This window comes from Uranotaenia lowii, chromosome 2 (assembly GCF_029784155.1).
Source record: "Uranotaenia lowii strain MFRU-FL chromosome 2, ASM2978415v1, whole genome shotgun sequence".
Classification (NCBI taxonomy): Eukaryota; Metazoa; Arthropoda; class Insecta; order Diptera; family Culicidae; genus Uranotaenia; species Uranotaenia lowii.
In genome coordinates this window covers 658,477-677,148 of record NC_073692.1, presented here as the reverse complement: position 1 = coordinate 677,148, position 18,672 = coordinate 658,477, and the positions used below count along the sequence as shown (strand labels likewise).

Below are 18,672 nucleotides of genomic sequence, written 5' to 3'. Positions count from 1 at the left end.
TATCGTCTGAAGATTTGGCCTATTGGTAAGATGTCGGAGAGGTAATCAGTAGGCTCGAGTTCGATTCCTGGTCGAGGTGATTTTTTTTCATTTATCATTCATGATCATGATTGCACTGAACGGTGAGGCGTAGATTCATCAAACAAAGCAATAACAAAATAATCTAGGTCTGTTTGTAGAATTCAAAGAATTAACACATGCTCATACATTATGTTTCTGGTGTTTTGTTTGACGGATGATGCTTTGATGCTATTAGCCGTATAATTTAACAATAAAAAAAATCAATCATGAATGGTATGTGCAATAAAAAATCCCCTCGAACAGGAATCGAACTCGAGTCTACTGATTACCTCTCCGACACCTTACCAATAGGCCAAATCGACAGACGAAACAAGCTAAGCTGTAGCTCTATTATTCAGTTGACTTCATCGAGTTGAATTCACTGCGAGATTCCCCGGTAGAAAATGCTCATTATGCCTTCATTGAAAGTGCTCTGTTCGCCTCTAGTGAACAAATTAAAGTAAAAAAGCGTTTTAAAATTGATTAAAGTAAAAAATCAAAAATTTTATGATGTTGAAAATTGAGAAACAATGTGTAGATCATGTTGCAGTGCATACAGTTCAGATCAAGAAGATTTAAAGGTCATAAAAGCTTATTTGGTGGTGCTCAAAAATTATAATATTTTCGTCACTTGAGAACCTAGCTGGTTTTTATTTAATATTTCTGTAAAGATGAAAAGGATATTTCTTTTTTGGTGAAAAATTAATACTATGGGTAGTACGAAACAAGTCCTTATGAAAATTTGTTTAAGAAAATACGTACTTATGTAGAAAAAAGGGGTGCTCATTATGCCCTGGGTGCTCGTTATGCCCTCATCACCCCTAAGTATGAAAAAAGGATTCAAATGCAACTCGAATTTCGAAATTTGGTCCACCCCACCCTGAGATGATCGGGTTTTGAATTTTAAGTTCGGTTTTTTGAAAAATATCCCAATTAAGCTAAATTTAAGTCACATAAACTCAATATTTACATTTTGTCAAATACATAAAAATATGGTTTTGCCCACGAACTCTAGAATGAGATAAAAAAAAATCCAATATGTAATAAGATGGCTGAGATATGGCCGATCAAAATTTTCATGTTTTTGAGGGGGTGATCCCAAACTTTTGGCTTGCAGTGTACATATAAACAGCAACGTAAATTAGTGCTAAGTGAGTGGAGGGTTTACTTCTGGATTTTTTTTAATAGTTCCTTAGTTATGATGAAATTTACCGAAAATTGCCCGAATTTTGTGTAGAAAAATTTCAAAATCAATGTACAGATTTTTTCAGGTTTTTAGATATGTATAGCCATGTGGGAAATTTTTTTTCAAATAATTGGGTCGTCACAATATTTTTCTACTCGGGAAACATGAACTTACCCTTGACGGAGGTTTCGGGGTTAACGAAATCTTGCAGTCGAAAGTGATCTTCACAAATGAAGCCAAAGATAACATAAAATGGTTATTTTTCAACCACAACGTAATAAGGAAGTGGAGCATAAAAACCCCAAGTTTTCATTCAATTTTCATTTCTGTCGAAGTCGATGTATTTTTTATAAGCTTTATGGTTGAATTCTAACCACATTTGGTTAATGCGCTCTAATTCAAAAACGGGTTTTAGTGGTTTTCGAAATATATCGTGTTATTTTTTTTATATCAAAAGTAGGTAATCAAAAACGACCGTGTTCATCGCTAGATGTAAAAAAACAAATAGCATAATGCAAATGTGTGTGTGATATATCGAGATTTTTCCTTTTGTATATGTGGCCGTTAGTTTCACGATAACCCGTAGGTAGCGCTGCGGAACAAGCGCCAAAATCAGCCTTCAGTGGTCAGTCTGGGTATCTGGTTTCTGCGATTGGACGCTATCTCAAAAACCACTTGACAGATTGTAACCAAACTTTGCACACGTACACATTACATTAGTGGGAAGCTTCACTGAAAATTTTATCAATTTCCATCCTTGCATTTGAAAGTTATTCACGAAACAAAGTGTTGCACTTTTTTCGAATACACTCCTTAAGCTAAAGAGCATAATCTTCTAGAAACAACTAAAAGGTGCATGCATTCTTCCGTTTAATTGCAAACTCTAAGGTTGTGGGTGCAACGGACGATGATTGCAATATCAGGATCATTGACCCCTGAAACGCATAAGTAGAGGTCATATATTCATACCATCACTTGGCGTTGTTTGAGATCTGTAAATACCTAAATCGTTTATCGAAGTAATGCTCATTATGTTCGATGTCTCATGACTTCCAAAATGTTTGCCATTTAACCCAAAATTAATCTATGATAGGGTAAAGATTTGAAAGTTTCCACCCGAATGAAATTGGCGCTTCATCAAGTTACAAATCTGACATTCAGCTTATTTACTAAGAAATATTAGGTTGAAAAAAGACAAACAGTGGTTCCCCTACCCTAGCAACATTCCCCAAGTGGAGTGTTCCTTGAGTGTGTTTGCCCAGCAAATAAATGACATCCCCATCGGCGGAAAATCTTCATCAAATAACCATAATTATTTCAGTGGGAGCAGTATATGCGGTGCAACGGGCTGCCGAATGCGTTTGATCCTGCGGATTTGCGAAAGTATTTGCACATCTGGTGCGAGGGCATCCGGCAGTTTAACCGGCGGGAGCAGAACTGGCTGCTGTGCACGAACGAGCAGAGCATATTGACACAGGACGTCAACGTGCCGAACCTTTCGCGGGAGTGTCTGAAGCAGCAGCAGCCGGAAATGGGCACCATGTACGCGGTCAAGACGCAGGAAGTCCTCGGGATATTGGAAGAGATAGATGACGCCCTGCACGATTCGGATATGACACAGGCGATGATTGATGACCTGCACGAGGTGAGTGGAAATGTCTGATTCTGAGATGTATGTAGATGTATGTATGTGCAGATACTTCTTCTACTTTGTGTTTGCTAAATCGGTTCATCATTATTGGTGAATAATGCAAACTTGTCAATGGCGACATAAATCATAAATAGTGGGGTGCTAAATTGATGCGATAATTACGCAAATTCACAGGTCTAATGACAGAGCGATGTGCTTCTGTGTGGTGATATGGGGTGTGCTTTTTGTGGCGAAGAACTGTTAATCATATCTGCCTGATTTTGTAGTGGTCTATCTAATTCAATTTGGAATGAACATACCTAGAGTGGCTACGTTCTAGGTTTTTTTTTTATTTTACCAAGGCAACATTTTCAGTAGAATTAAATATCCTGTTAGCCCACTGATGAAACGAGTTTCGCTTGAATGAATATTAATTTTCCGGAAATTGACATTTAGGTACATACCTGGTGGAGAAGTAAATGCTGTTCAGATGCTGCTACACATCCCGGCTAAACGTTACGGGATGATGTAATCAAAAGAGAACGTGAGGAAAATGTTGTTCTAATTTTGTTTCTTTTTTCCTCTTTCTCTCTCTGCGCCGATATGCTGCGATATCTGCTTCCGGAAGATGAAAACCGAGTTCCGGCGTGTTCTTGCCAGCTACATCGACGAGCTCGCCTACAAAATCCTGTGCAACATCAATCGCGATATGAAGCTGAACGGTTTGCTCGAGATCACGCACCAGTTCGAGTCCGATGTCTTCAAAACGCAGCTTTATGGTCTACGCGATATGCCAACACCCCAGCTGTAAATCATTTTTATTAAACTGATTTTTGCGATGGAGTGGGGCTAGGAGGGATATCGTTTAATTGATTCTCGTTCTTGTGGGATTTTTCTGTTTTTTTTTCCTATTTCCAAGGAACGCCAAGGAAAAAGCCAAGGAGGACAGCAAACACACCGAGATCGATATGCCACTTTTGGGGATCCATTTGATTCTGCCCGCTGCCGTCAAGTGTCATCAATCGGCCGTTCGAGGTTTATGGCTGAGTTATGACCATTTCAGTGACTATTGTCCCAGTTACGACATCGCCTACAGGCAGGATCCACGTGCTGGTAAATTAATATAAGCTCGAATGTCTTTTACGATATCTTCATAACAGAATGTTGCAAATGTTCCGTTTTCCCCAATTCCTGAAAAAAAAAATAAATAAATTTCCTTCTTATCTGCGCCATAAGATCTGCGAATTATTAGCCGCATCGAGTGGAAAAAGCGAAAGGAGATCCTGAAGGCCGTCTACGAGGAACCGCGCGAGAAACGCACCGAAGATTCCGAGGAAGAGGAGCGCTCATCCCACGATATCGATATCGACAAAATTTACACCGAGCACGCGGACGAACTGATGAAGAAGGAGCGGTCCAAAAAAGGGACCAAATCGCTAACGCTGTTCGAGCACGACGTGAATATGAGAAGCCACCGGGTAATTGCCGGTGTTTATTGCATCGATTATCTGGAACAACCGTTGCAGGAGCTGAAGATTGGGAAAAAATCGCTGCTGCGGACCGGTGAGTAAACACTTCATTAACAGGTGGTGGGTTTTTTTTTTAGGAAGAATTCAAGGAGCCGGCATCTGAAAAAGAAGGTTATTAATTGTAGCTCATTGAACTTTTATTAGCCTTCCAATATGTGCCTAGATTTACGATTCCGGTTTCAGGAATTTCGAGCTTGACTTCCTTAGAATTGTGAACATAAAAAAAGAAAATTTAGGCACACGACTTCATTACAACGAAATCAGGTGAGAGAAAATTCAATCTTAGATAAACTTTAAAAACATTCCAATAAGAAACGCATCAATAAGTCAAAATGCTTTATTTTTGAGGAATGTCTTTTCTTTCTAATTTATTAAATTTTCTAGAAGAGCAAACCGAAATTCAGAATAGAAAATTCAATACTCAGATTTTGAAGAAGCAGAATTCAAATTCAGATTGAAAAATATAATGCTTGCACAAAGATAAATTATTTATGAAATTGGATTTAAATTAGTTGAGAATTCAGAAATAAAAGTTTTTTAGGTAGATTCTAAACCTCTCTGAACTTGAAAGCAAAAATTTGCTTGCTTATGCTTATGATACATACACAGCCAGATCTTGTCAGCATCCCGGTGAGTAGTAAAAGTACATTTACTACTTATCTTTACTCGGCCGGGCCCACTGTGCAGTATTGGACGCAGAGACAACTGGAACACAAGGAGGAAGAAACGTGGACAACAGTTCTATACGTTTCCATATTTATAATGAAATATATACGTTGGGAGCACATATGCTAATTGTTTTGTGCTCCTAGACGGTTGTCCTTAAGAATTTCGTCCTTCTGTGGATGGATATGAGGTTTTTTTTTCACAAAAATCCAAAACTTTATGGTCTTAGTGATTGACTTAAAAATTAGAAAATTGCTTAAGTGCGTCCAGTTACATTTCTGAACTCTGTTAGTCATTTATGAAAAAATAGTAATTTTGGATTTCTGTGCACCATCATCTCTGGTCTTTGACCTTGGATATAGCACCTTTGCTCTCTCTTGAAAAGAAACATAAAAAATACAGAAAAAATTAGTGCCCTCACGAAATCTTTTGAAAATTGCTCTTTCAATTTCGTGGTATAACCGTTGAAGTTTTAGCTCCAATTTAAATAACGAAAATCTATTGATCATAGTAGCCCTAGTAGCCCAAAACTCAAACGTGTCGTCTTAGCAACAAATAATAAAAAGAAGGAAAGCTGGAAAATGGAAATATCGAGTTTTCTTTCAGATCTTGAATTAACGTTCGGACATGTCTTGAGAAGCAACTTCGTCAATCATCAGCACCGACAACGAAAAGTAAACAGCCGACCATTGTTCGAATTTCTTCATTCTTGGCATTATTTTCGTATGAAACCTTAATATGTGTTCACTGATAGCAGACTTTATGTAGCTAGTAAGCTATGACATATATTTTTAAAAAGAATTTCGATGATTTGCACCACATTTCATGTTACCTCACTTTTTCACTATGCCTCATTTGGTGCTGTTTCCTGAGACAACATTATTCCACATTTCACTGTTCCTTCAAAGTCGCATCAAAAACAAAAACCACGCGTGTCTCATACCAGTATCAATTTTTTCCCTCATTACAAACACCAAATAAACTGTAGGCTTTATAAAATAATTTTCCATTGAAACTATTAAACAACTTGTTTAAAGCTTTGTGCAGCTGGCAATGAGTTCCAAATGTCCTCCAATCACCATGTACTTCACAAGGAATTTTAAATTGCCCTCGATCCCTAAGTGCTACTTCTTATAAAAACTATTGAAATCTGATATTCCACCCTTTCCGGTGATAATTGGTGAGACACTAGATTCACTGAACACCTTTTCAGGTTTATAAATTAGATGTTTCTGAAGTTTTTTTTCCAACTTCCACATGAAAATTAATAGTTTTGAAAATTTTCCACGAACGCGACGAAAAAAACGCGTGCGCTCCGAACCAGTCAAAGCCTACTTCCAACTTAAAAGCAAAAATTTAGAATCTTAAACATCTTAGAATAGGTACATTTTAAGTTATAGATATCAGGATAATTATTTGAAAATATTTAGATGAAGAATCTCTAATTCAAAATTCGTTTTTTATTATTTTAGAACACCCAATGTTGAAGAATCAGTTTTTTAACTTGGATGTGAAATATTTAATTACGATAAACTTATTATAAATCAGTAATCAATATATAAATCTTTAGAAAAACACTTAATCTAGATTTGACATACAAACAATGTAGGATTTAGCCTTCGGGGATCCGGAACAATTTTTCGCGGGCCCCTCAAAATTCTATTTCAAAATAGAATAGTTGGTCCCATCACTAATCGTACTTTCACAGCCAGAACTTATGTCCGATCCCGGAGAATAATAAAATATTATTATTATCCTTTTTGTCTTTGCTCATGTTTTCTATTATGATAACATAAATACATTAAAATAATAGAAAACATGAAATGGCCTGGCCCACTGTGGAGCAGAGAACGCAGAGACATCTGGAACACAGGAACAGGATGAAACGTGGATACGTACCATACGTTTCAAATGGGCAATATCGTTGGAACCGTGCTAAGAAAAATGCTCCTTGATGAAGTAACCATGCGTAATGTGAAGGAACTCCGCCAATCACTAGACCCATTCTAGAAGGGCTGGAAATGATTTATCTTGTAAACAGAAATACTAAACCTTAGATTAAAAGCATTTTGAAGAATTTAATGATATAAATAACATGATTCCTAAGTTTTAATTTTTATTCCCATTGTTGAGGATTTCAGTGTACAATCATTTCTGTTCATCGACCAAGGACAGAGCGCCTTTACTCGCTCTTGCAAATAAAAAAGAGAAACGGAAAATATCAGTAGATCATGAAACCTTTCGAGGTCTGTTTAAGGCTCGAAAGGCTTTTTTCATAAAATTTATTACCCCCTCACATTTTTCTGCATGAAAAATGCAAAAAAAAAAAGAAATAGAAAAAAATATCCAGGAAATATACTTGTGGGCTAAATTAAAAAAAAAAAAAGGATAAAAATGTTTTGAATTTTTAATAGATTTCAATGACATGAGGATGACACATCTAGCTATAGGATCATCATCATATCAGAATTTGAGCCTTTAACCTACCGCAAATGATGGGTTTTGAATCTCATACCCCAGGCAACCTGAACTCCAGATCCTTATCATAATATCATGATAAATTTTGCCCAACTCCTTGAACGTGGACCTATAGCTTTGCAATGACTTCCACACTTATTCTGGCGTTTGTGTTTTTCTACGACCGATTGCATTCAGAAACACATCATAGCAAGCAATGCCTCAATGATCGACGAAATTTTACCCCTTTCATCTTGCCTTTCTTTTCCATTCTTTCATTTTTTTCTGCTCATTACTCATCACGCAAGAAACAATCAATTGGATATAATTAATTGGAATAGTGAATTGATTCTTAAATCAGAACCGAATACACACTTTTGGGAACCATTTAACACAAAAACCATTTCACTGCCGGGGAATCGAATCTCAGCTATTCCGCTCTTCCCAATATGCTCTTCCGTTTATACGTGGTTGATACATACTTAACACAATTTTTGCGATGCTTGCGGGAGTGAAAATGTTTTACTTGAAAAAATTATTCGTAGTGGTCAATTTCACAAAAACCTCCATTATTCACTATCACTATTAACATTATAAGCTTTAAAGGCAGCACAAAGTAGAGTCTACAAGAATGCTTCGCTGGAGAAAAACAACAGCAGCTGTAAGGATACAAACGGTGTAAATTAAAGATGCCATTCGCACTTGTGAACACTATTGGTCACTTATTTTCCCTGGGTTTTGAGACCACCTAAACTCCGAACAAATCGAATTTTACTACGATAAGAAATTTCTGGTAATAAATTTATATTTCCCCCGAAAAATTAAACGCAAAAAATGCACGAGCAGAAAAACACGACCGCACTCAACCAAGGCTTACTTAGTTCTCTTCTTTTTTTCTCAAAATAGAATAGTAGGTCCCATAATCCAAAAAATTCGAAACAGCAGGTTTAAGAAATGAAATTTTCTCAAAAATTTGAATCTGCCGGGTGATTTGACCGGAGCCATTTCAGTGAGGTGTTATTTGTCCTTAATCCCCCAGAAAAAAGCTATTTTTCTGATATGTCTTAACAACATGAGGTTTAAAATTAGTGCAGTTTCATAAAACGAGCTGAAAGGTTTTCGAACACTCAAACCCATTTGAAATGGATCATTTAAAATGAGTAGATATTAAGAAGCGATATTTTTTGCCCTCTTTAACCCCTATGAAGATTTTGTTATTTTATAAATTCATTGTTTTATATCTCAGTTGAATTTTGATCGATTTTATCAAAATGAACATCAAATCGAAGCTTAGAAATACATACTAAAACGTTCACAATTTTTGATGGATCGATTTATTTACGTTGGTATGAGTATTTAACGTTTCAAAAATGTATTGATCAATAAATCTTTTTTTATGGAAGAGAGCTCATTTATTTTTTTATTTATTACTTGGTCTTTGGATAAGGAATTACCATACAGACAAATTTCTTAAGTAACTAATTTTTTCTATATATGTCTAGTTTAAATTTACGTTTGCACACAATGAAATCAAATAGATGGAACACTACATTGAAACGTTCACAGCATTTGTCGATTGGGTGATTTCGACCTTACGCTGTACGGTGGTAAGGTATCTAAAAAAACTGGCTTTGTCGGAGTGTCCTCGTGGATACGTATAAATTGACACGCTGGAGTATGTAAGGAAAGTCCATACGATAAGTCAGGGTGTCAAAGACAAAAGTTTACTGAAGTTCGGTACGACGTTTTTCAAGCGACGAAGCGGTTCAGTCCAGGGAAGGCGTCTTAAAGTATGCCTTATAAATCTACGTTGAACTCGATCAAGGCGATAACAATGTGTGCTCTGAAAAAGAGCCCGAATCTGAGCAGCGTATTCCATAATGCTTCGTACTGTGCAGTAAACAACTTTCAACGCATAGATTTTGTCAAAATCCTCTGTATTTCGACGCAGAAATCCTAATGCCTAAAAACCTTTTGCGGAAGTAATTGAAATGTGTTCAGCAAATGTGAACCTGTTATCAATCTTTACTCTGAGATCTAATATGGACTTTACGTTTTCCAGATAACTTTCAGATATGCGGTAGTCAAAATTGACGATGTTTTGTAAGTGGGTGAAATTCACTACCTTGTATTTTTATGCATTAGCCTGCATCCCGTTCAAGCGACACCAGCTAGCAGAGCCATACAATCTATACTGCTTTGAATCCTCCTAAAAAGCTTCAGATCAGTCAGCTTAGAGGAGCTTGTCAGAGTGGAATGATCCACATAGATCATTTACACATGTAATGAAAAGTAGCGGTCCGAGGTGGCTTCCTTGAGGAACTCCTGACGAGGTTTCGAATATACCAGATCGTGATATTTTCGTGAAAGCGCAGCGATTTGTGAGATACAACTTGAACCCAAGTCGATCCCACTTTCTGATAAGCATATCGTGCGGGACTCGATCGAAAGCTTTTGCAAAATCGAAATAAATCGAGTCCACTTGACAACCTTTTTCTAGGCTGTTGCTGATTTAGCATCAAGTTGCTAACAGTCGACCTCTTCTTCACAGAGCCATGTTGTGACTCGGATATGGAAGGTTAAACGGGCGGCGAGAACATTCTTTCATGCATCAAAGCTTCGTATTCTTTGGAGATAGAATTCAAAATTGAGATGGGACGGTAATTTTCGACGTTGTGCGTATTTCCCGATTTGTATATTGGAGAAATAGCCGCGATTTTCCATGCGCAAGGGAACGATCGTTCATTATGTGACCGATTTGGAACACTGCAAATCGGACCAGCTACAGATGCAGCAGAATATTTTAAAATCGATGGCGATATACAGTCAGGACCTGAACCTTTAGCGGACAACTTTTCGTAAACATCTTCTTCAGAGAAGCGCGGTAAGGGCAAATTAATGTCATAGATGGCAAAGAGTCTAGTAAGTTGTTGTCTTGGCATACATCAGCAGAGAAATTTTTTTTTTTTAAAAACGAACACACACATATAGGATCTCAGTGAAACTTCATGTTTCTTTGTAGAGATCTAATTTACTTAACTCTAAGGCGTCCTACATCTTTCAAGGATATTATGGCTAGCATCTTACAAATGCTAAAACCACCAGACCACAGAAAGAGTACTATATGTGCCGTGATCGGGATTCGATCTCATGGACTCTGGCTTAGAAGACTGGAACGCTATCCTCTAGGCCACGACCGGCGGCACACACTTCGGAAAAATTCTGCAAACGTATTAGCCGATTCGGTTGGACTACTAGCAGTGACACCATTAAAATTCACATCTGCGGGGATGGTGGCGTTTCGCTTCTTGTTGTTAAAATACTTCCAAATGATGAGGGATCATTTTTGAGGTTTTGCTGGGGACGCAAGATGTATTGGCGGTAAAGCACGTTGCCCAGATTTTTAAATTCCCGTTCTCCTGGAATGTGAACGTCTCAGGTGACATCTACAGTTTCTGACGTAATTCTTATGCACACGCAAAGACACAAAGACAACTGGAACACAAAGGAGGAAGAAACGTGGACAACAGTACCATACGTTCCCGTGTATATTTTTTATTTATTCGTTGGAAGCTTAGACGCTAAGATATTTCTATGCTCCTTGATGGACCTTGCCATTCTTCTATCAACGGTTGGAAATGAGGTTTTTATACCTAAAAATACTAAAGTTATCAGTACAATTATTCAGGAAAAAAATCCCTAATAATTTTACAATAATTAACTTTGAATCCTTTGTACCATCATCTCGGGTCATCGACCATATGGTTATAGCGACAATACTCGCTCATGAAAAGAGTTGAAAGAGAAAAAATATGATTAATAGAGCACTGAAATTTTAAAAATATTTTCCTTGTTTAAAGATTTCAATGCCAAAAAATATGATAAAAATAATGTGGATGGATATTAAAGTTCTCACCTGATTACATTTATTCATTGCTCATAAAAAAAATTCAAATATTTTTTCTTAACTTGTTATTTCTCTAAGAAGGAAGGTGTAGTTGATGACTTTTGAATTTTCATATTAGATAAGGTCCATCAAGGTCCAAGTTGTTGAAAAATTTCAATGGGCATAAATATTATACTCAAAATATATATAAGTGACCCAAAGTAGATTTTAACAATAATGGGCCTTTATAAAACTGTTTGTATGCTACCCTGTAGTAATAGGGTCTGAAAAAGAAGGCATATTGTTAAATTTGGAAATAATTATGCGGATGTTTTGAAAACATGGGAAATATTACTTTCGTATTTTGAGTTACATTACATTCTGATGTTTTCGTTCTGATGTGTTTTCAAATTTTTTTTTCTGTTGAATTGTGTTGTCTAACGAAATTATAAAATCTTGTTGACATTTAGAGAAAACAAGTGAAGAGCGAATATGGAAAAAGTAAATTGGATATTTCTCACCAAATGATGCAAAACAAAGCAACCTTTGTCATTATGATGACTGCCTCCTTCTAGTAGCCCTGTAGCGGCTTTTGCGAATGACGGCGCCTCATGCTCCGCGAACATGTTTTATTTCGGTGCTGCAGCCTGCAGGCCAGTGCTATAGTATCATGAAAAAACAAAAAGCACCGATACTGTTCAGCCAAAAATTTAACTAGATAAAATAAAAAAAAACTATGTATGTCACATTTTGCACGTGTGTAGGCCACTTAATTTTTCCAGGATGCAACACTCAACGCAATCAATGCCACTGGATTGGTAGGATTCACTCTCCGAAAAACATATTTTCAAGCCGGGGGATCAATGGTTTCGACACTCATGCTTGGGTCTTTTTCAAAAGAATTTGACCAAGACTCACGGTATAATATTTTTCCTCCAATCAATTCATCAAAGACAAATACTCTCCCTCCCAAAACTGTCGAACCCTCGCCCTAAGAACAATCGTATCTTCCACCAATGATACGGCCGCCGTGCTTTATTGTTCGTCACAAAAATTCTAAATCACTTAATCAAAATAAGTTTCAGGTTAATTTTTCAGTTTTCACTCCGCCAACCAACTTTGTGGATGGGCTTCCCATGATTCACTTCTTTTCGGGGCGCAAACTTGAAACTCCACGCTCCCCAACAAGGTTTCAATAAAGCAAAAAGTATCAAAAACACATAGGAAACTTCTGTCGAGCACTTATACAAAGATATTTCACTTTTAAACTTAGAATTTCCAAATTAATCGATAATTAAATTAAATTTTTGGCAGATAGAAAGAAAAACGCGTCCGTCTTCCAAAAGTCATGGCTTACTCCTCCCCAACGGAGAATCGGGTCGGTCACAAACAATTAAACATGCAATTATTGATTACTATGCATTATCCACTTATGCAAGAAAAAATCACAATATTACAGTAAGAAACTTCTTAACCTTCAAAAAATTAGTTTTCACTACGACGGAGCGAAAAAAAAAATTGTGCGATAACAACAAACCATCGCCTACTTTCCCGGGAATAGACTTTTTAGTACCTGAAAACGAAACAATGTTGTAATTCATATATTATTGCTGTTTTCTATGGTTAAATAAGTGTCCTTCTTAAGGTGCTGCATATATTATTGCTGTTTTCCATGGTTAAATAAGCGTCCTTCTAAAGGTGGCCATAATGCCCTTATCTCCCCCTTTTACAAAAATCGAAACTCAAAAATCAGAAAGCACAACCGGTGTTCGTTTAACATTACTGAAACCTCGAAGTACCTACGAATTATGCTTCCGATTGACAATAAATCTGCAACAAAGAGAGTTTTTCATTCAAGACTCAAGAGTCGAGGGAAAATGTAGAAGGTTCTTGTTTTCCACTTAAAAAATATATTCCCGTACATTTTAGCTGGAATACGATACCCCTGCTAATCGTTTACATTGTCAAAGCTCGGTTGTTATGGTTTGAATTAATCGACCAACGTTGGTTTTTTTTGTTGCCTTTTACAGTCCCTCAGCCGGGAGAGCTGACTCGCAAAAAGTGGTACCAACCGTATCGTCCACCTCCTGCTCCCCAGCCCGGCGTACGGCGACTGCCCGAGGAAATCGAGGCCGAAATCAAACAGATGGAGGAAAACCTCGACAAACTGGCACTGATAACGGTTCAGCTGCCGGAGAATGTATTCTGGTTCGAGCCACCGACCGTTTGCCGCTGGGAGCTGATGGAGGAAACGCTCGAATCCGACCCCAGCTTCGCAAAGTATCTCGACAAACACAAACAAATGGTTCAGGCGGCCAGGGCCCGGAAAGTCAAGTCGGTGCGGGACCGAAAAACCAAATACGTCGAAGATTTTAACATCCTCGACATACCGTCACATGTTCATCTGAGCTCAATCGTGGCGGATTTCATAATCCCTAAGCTGCCACAAAACTACACCGTAAAAATAATTCCCCAAGAGGATAAAAAGAAAACCACCCACCTGCTGCTGCTCGAAGGCGGGAAAAAGTCGTTGTCCCGCGAAAAGAAGAAAAAAGTTGCCAAAGCTCCGTCCTCGATGGCGCTGACGAATATCATATACGAAACCCAAATCCCATCGTATCTGTTTCCTCCCGGCAGCGGTGGCAAAATCTTGAAAATCTTCAACCGACGTAACAAATTGAGCTATCCATCTGTACAGGAGGAGGAAGATTCCGACGACCAGGGGGATTACGATGATTCCGACAACGACAGTGTGTGTAACAACAAGACGAAAAAGAAACAATACCTGTTTTCCAAGTTCATGAAAGACCTAGACGAGCTTATCGAGACCAAGACGCCAAAGTTTGAAGTAAAGATGGAGGAAATCGTTGTAACAACTGGCGGGAAACCGGAACCGGGGAGCGGCCGTGGTGCGGTGCAGATTGTTCGATCCGAGGAACGAGGCCACCGCGAGAAGGGTGAGAAGGGCAGCAAGAAAGTGCAAAAGAGTAAATTTGACTCCGATGACGAGGAAGTGGATTACGGGGACATCCTGGAGGTGGGCAACTATCTGATGGTCGACCAGGACAAGGACTACGTTGGGAAATGGTCCACCAGGGACATACACGATGTGAAGTTCAACGAAGACAGATTGACCATTCAATTCCGCATCGGACGGCTGGGGGCTTTCGGGTTTGCCGCTAACCGGTACAGCAATTTGCCGTATCAATCGTGGGAACTGAAGCCGGACATCAAGAAGTATGTATCGCATGTATGTGTGTATGTAGGTGGGCGTGGCAGAACCGAACTATTCATATGTTGAAATTAATTTTATTTAAACTTAAAATTTTTTAAAACAAACAATTACTAAACAATAATATTTAGTTAAAAACTTTAAAATCCCTGTAGCATTTTCACATAAGGAACATAAATTCAAAATATTCTGATGAATTGTAGCATTTTTAATATACTAACGACTGGTGACAAATTGTGTAAGAAGATTTAAATCTTTCTTCACACTTAAGCGCAGTTGTAGTCAAAGTCAGTTTTTGCATCGAATAAATAAAGTACGCACAGATCGCTATTTCTCTGCGTAGAAAATTGTTCTGGATTCTTATAAATCATGAAACGTTCAATCCCAGACAAATCCCGTCGAAACTAAGGGTTTTAACAATTGTGTATTCATTTGGAACACGATTTAATCCGATGAAATGGTGAAAAAACAAGTTTCAAGTTGATGCTTTTCGGTGAAGCCGAAAAGCATCAACTAGAAAAGCCAATAAGAATTAGCGGTGATCAAAGCTCGTTAACAAAAACAAGTTTCCGTAAATATTCGTAAACTAGAAGATTTGTTTTTAAATTTTTTTGAAGCCAGTTTTGTCATTTTTTGTCATTTTTGTCATTTTTGTCATTTTTGTCATTTTTTGTCATTTTTGTCATTTTTGTCATTTTTGTCATTTTTGTCATTTTTGTCATTTTTGTCATTTTTGTCATTTTTGTCATTTTTGTCATTTTTGTCATTTTTGTCATTTTTGTCATTTTTGTCATTTTTGTCATTTTTGTCATTTTTGTCATTTTTGTCATTTTTGTCATTTTTGTCATTTTTGTCATTTTTGTCATTTTTGTCATTTTTTGTCATTTTTGTCATTTTTGTCATTTTTGTCATTTTTGTCATTTTTGTCATTTTTGTCATTTTTGTCATTTTTGTCATTTTTGTCATTTTTGTCATTTTTGTCATTTTTGTCATTTTTGTCATTTTTGTCATTTTTGTCATTTTTGTCATTTTTGTCATTTTTGTCATTTTTGTCATTTTTGTCATTTTTGTCATTTTTGTCATTTTTGTCATTTTTGTCATTTTGGTCATTTTGGTCATTTTTGTCATTTTTGTCATTTTTGTCATTTTTGTCATTTTTGTCATTTTTGTCATTTTTGTCATTTTTTTCATTTTTGTCATTTTGTCATTTTTGTCATTTTTGTCATTTTTGTCATTTTTGTCATTTTTGTCATTTTTGTCATTTTTGTCATTTTTGTCATTTTTGTCATTTTTGTCATTTTTGTCATTTTTGTCATTTTTGTCATTTTTGTCATTTTTGTCATTTTTGTCATTTTTGTCATTTTTGTCATTTTTGTCATTTTTGTCATTTTTGTCATTTTTGTCATTTTTGTCATTTTTGTCATTTTTGTCATTTTTGTCATTTTTGTCATTTTTGTCATTTTTGTCATTTTTGTCATTTTGTCATTTTTGTCATTTTTGTCATTTTTGTCATTTTTGTCATTTTTGTCATTTTTGTCATTTTTGTCATTTTTGTCATTTTTGTCATTTTTGTCATTTTTGTCATTTTTGTCATTTTTGTCTTTTTTGTCATTTTTGTCATTTTTGTCATTTTTGTCATTTTTGTCATTTTTGTCATTTTTGTCATTTTTGTCATTTTTGTCATTTTTGTCATTTTTGTCATTTTTGTCATTTTTGTCATTTTTGTCATTTTTGTCATTTTTTGTCATTTTTGTCATTTTTGTCATTTTTGTCATTTTTGTCATTTTTGTCATTTTTGTCATTTTTGTCATTTTTGTCATTTTTGTCATTTTTGTCATTTTTGTCATTTTTGTCATTTTTGTCAATTTTGTCATTTTTGTAATTTTTGTAATTTTTGGAATTTTTGTTATTTTTGTAATTTTTGTAATTTTTGTAATTTTTGTAATTTTTGTAATTTTTGTAATTTTTGTCATTTTTGTAATTTTTGTAATTTTTGTAATTTTTGTAATTTTTGTAATTTTTGTAATTTTTGTAATTTTTGTAATTTTTGTAATTTTTGTAATTTTTGTAATTTTTGTAATTTTTGTAATTTTTGTAATTTTTGTAATTTTTGTAATTTTTGTAATTTTTGTAATTTTTGGAATTTTTGTAATTTTTGTAATTTTAATAATTTTTTGTAATTTTTATAATTTTTTGTAATTTTTGTAATTTTTGTAATTTTTGTAATTTTTGTAATTTTTGTAATTTTTGTAATTTTTGTAATTTTTGTAATTTTTGTAATTTTTGTAATTTTTGTAATTTTTGTAATTTTTGTAATTTTTGTAATTTTTGTAATTTTTGTAATTTTTGTAATTTTTGTAATTTTTGTAATTTTTGTAATTTTTGTAATTTTTGTAATTTTTGTAATTTTTGTAATTTTTGTAATTTTTGTAATTTTTGTAATTTTTGTAATTTTTGTAATTTTTGTCATTTTTGTAATTTTTGTAATTTTTGTAATTTTTGTAATTTTTGTAATTTTTGTAATTTTTGTAATTTTTGTCATTTTTGTAATTTTTGTAATTTTTGTTATTTTTGTCATTTGTCATTTTTGTCATTTTTTTCATTTTTGTCATTTTTGTCATTTTTGTCATTTTTGTCATTTTGGTCATTTTTGTCATTTTTGTCATTTTTGTCATTTTTGTCATTTTTGTCATTTTTGTCATTTTTGTCATTTTTGTCATTTTTGTCATTTTTGTCATTTTTGTCATTTTTGTCATTTTTGTAATTTTTGTCATTTTTGTCATTTTTGTCATTTTTGTCATTTTTGTCATTTTTGTCATTTTTGTCATTTTTGTCATTTTTGTCATTTTTGTCATTTTTGTCATTTTTGTCATTTTTGTAATTTTTGTAATTTTTGTCATTTTTGTCATTTTTGTCATTTTTGTCATTTTTGTCATTTTTGTCATTTTTGTCATTTTTGTCATTTTTGTCATTTTTGTCATTTTTGTCATTTTTGTCATTTTTGTCATTTTTGTCATTTTTGTCATTTTTGTCATTTTTGTCATTTTTGTCATTTTTGTCATTTTTGTCATTTTTGTCATTTTTGTCATTTTTGTCATTTTTGTCATTTTTGTCATTTTTGTCATTTTTGTCATTTTTGTCATTTTTGTCATTTTTGTCATTTTTGTCATTTTTGTCATTTTTGTCATTTTTGTCATTTTTGTCATTTTTGTCATTTTTGTCATTTTTGTCATTTTTGTCATTTTTGTCATTTTTGTCATTTTTGTCATTTTTGTCATTTTTGTCATTTTTGTCATTTTTGTTATTTTTGTCATTTTTGTCATTTTTGTCATTTTTGTCATTTTTGTCATTTTTGTCATTTTTGTCATTTTTGTCATTTTTGTCATTTTTGTCATTTTTTGTCATTTTTGTCATTTTTGTCATTTTTGTCATTTTTGTCATTTTTGTCATTTTTGTCACTTTTGTCACTTTTGTCATTTTTGTCATTTTTGTCATTTTTGTCATTTTTGTCATTTTTGTCATTTTTGTCATTTTTGTCATTTTTGTCATTTTTGTCATTTTTGTCATTTTTGTCATTTTTGTCATTTTTGTCATTTTTGTCATTTTTGTCATTTTTGTCATTTTTGTCATTTTCATCATTTTGCGTTATATTTGTGTGCTTCATTGTTTTTATATCTCGAGCTTTCTATAGGATTATTATATTTTACACAAACGATATCATGAGAGTTTGTCTTTATTCTGGGAAGATAATACATTTCCATTTTACTTTTAATCTTCGACAAACACACAAGTTACACATAAGTTAACTACTACGGCCGTCAAATAGAGTTATAAGAAAAACCCAAACACAACCTTTGTCCTATTTCAATAATCTTCATGCTCGTACCAACTGCCTAGTTCCGGTCCTTTTGCCACCGAAAAAGAGAGAGAGAAAGGGCCGATAAAATCAATTTCTTGTACGGCGGCCAGATAAACCTTGTTTGTTATTCTTCCTCTCGTCGACAGCCCGGGGCACATAACGTTCTA

The 18,672-nt window shown here is 34.8% G+C and overlaps 1 protein-coding gene across 1 annotated transcript in view; it reads left to right on the top strand.

The window, feature by feature from the left end:
* LOC129748273 (uncharacterized) overlaps nt 1–18,672 on the top strand; it is a 41,806-nt gene that overhangs the window by 11,798 nt on the left and 11,336 nt on the right. The window contains exons 3-8 of the mRNA XM_055742813.1: nt 2,568–2,891; nt 3,505–3,683; nt 3,796–3,989; nt 4,113–4,439; nt 13,445–14,651; nt 18,652–18,666. Coding sequence (XP_055598788.1) covers nt 2,568–2,891; nt 3,505–3,683; nt 3,796–3,989; nt 4,113–4,439; nt 13,445–14,651; nt 18,652–18,666 — 2,246 coding nt within the window. The remainder of the gene's footprint in view (nt 1–2,567; nt 2,892–3,504; nt 3,684–3,795; nt 3,990–4,112; nt 4,440–13,444; nt 14,652–18,651; nt 18,667–18,672) is intronic.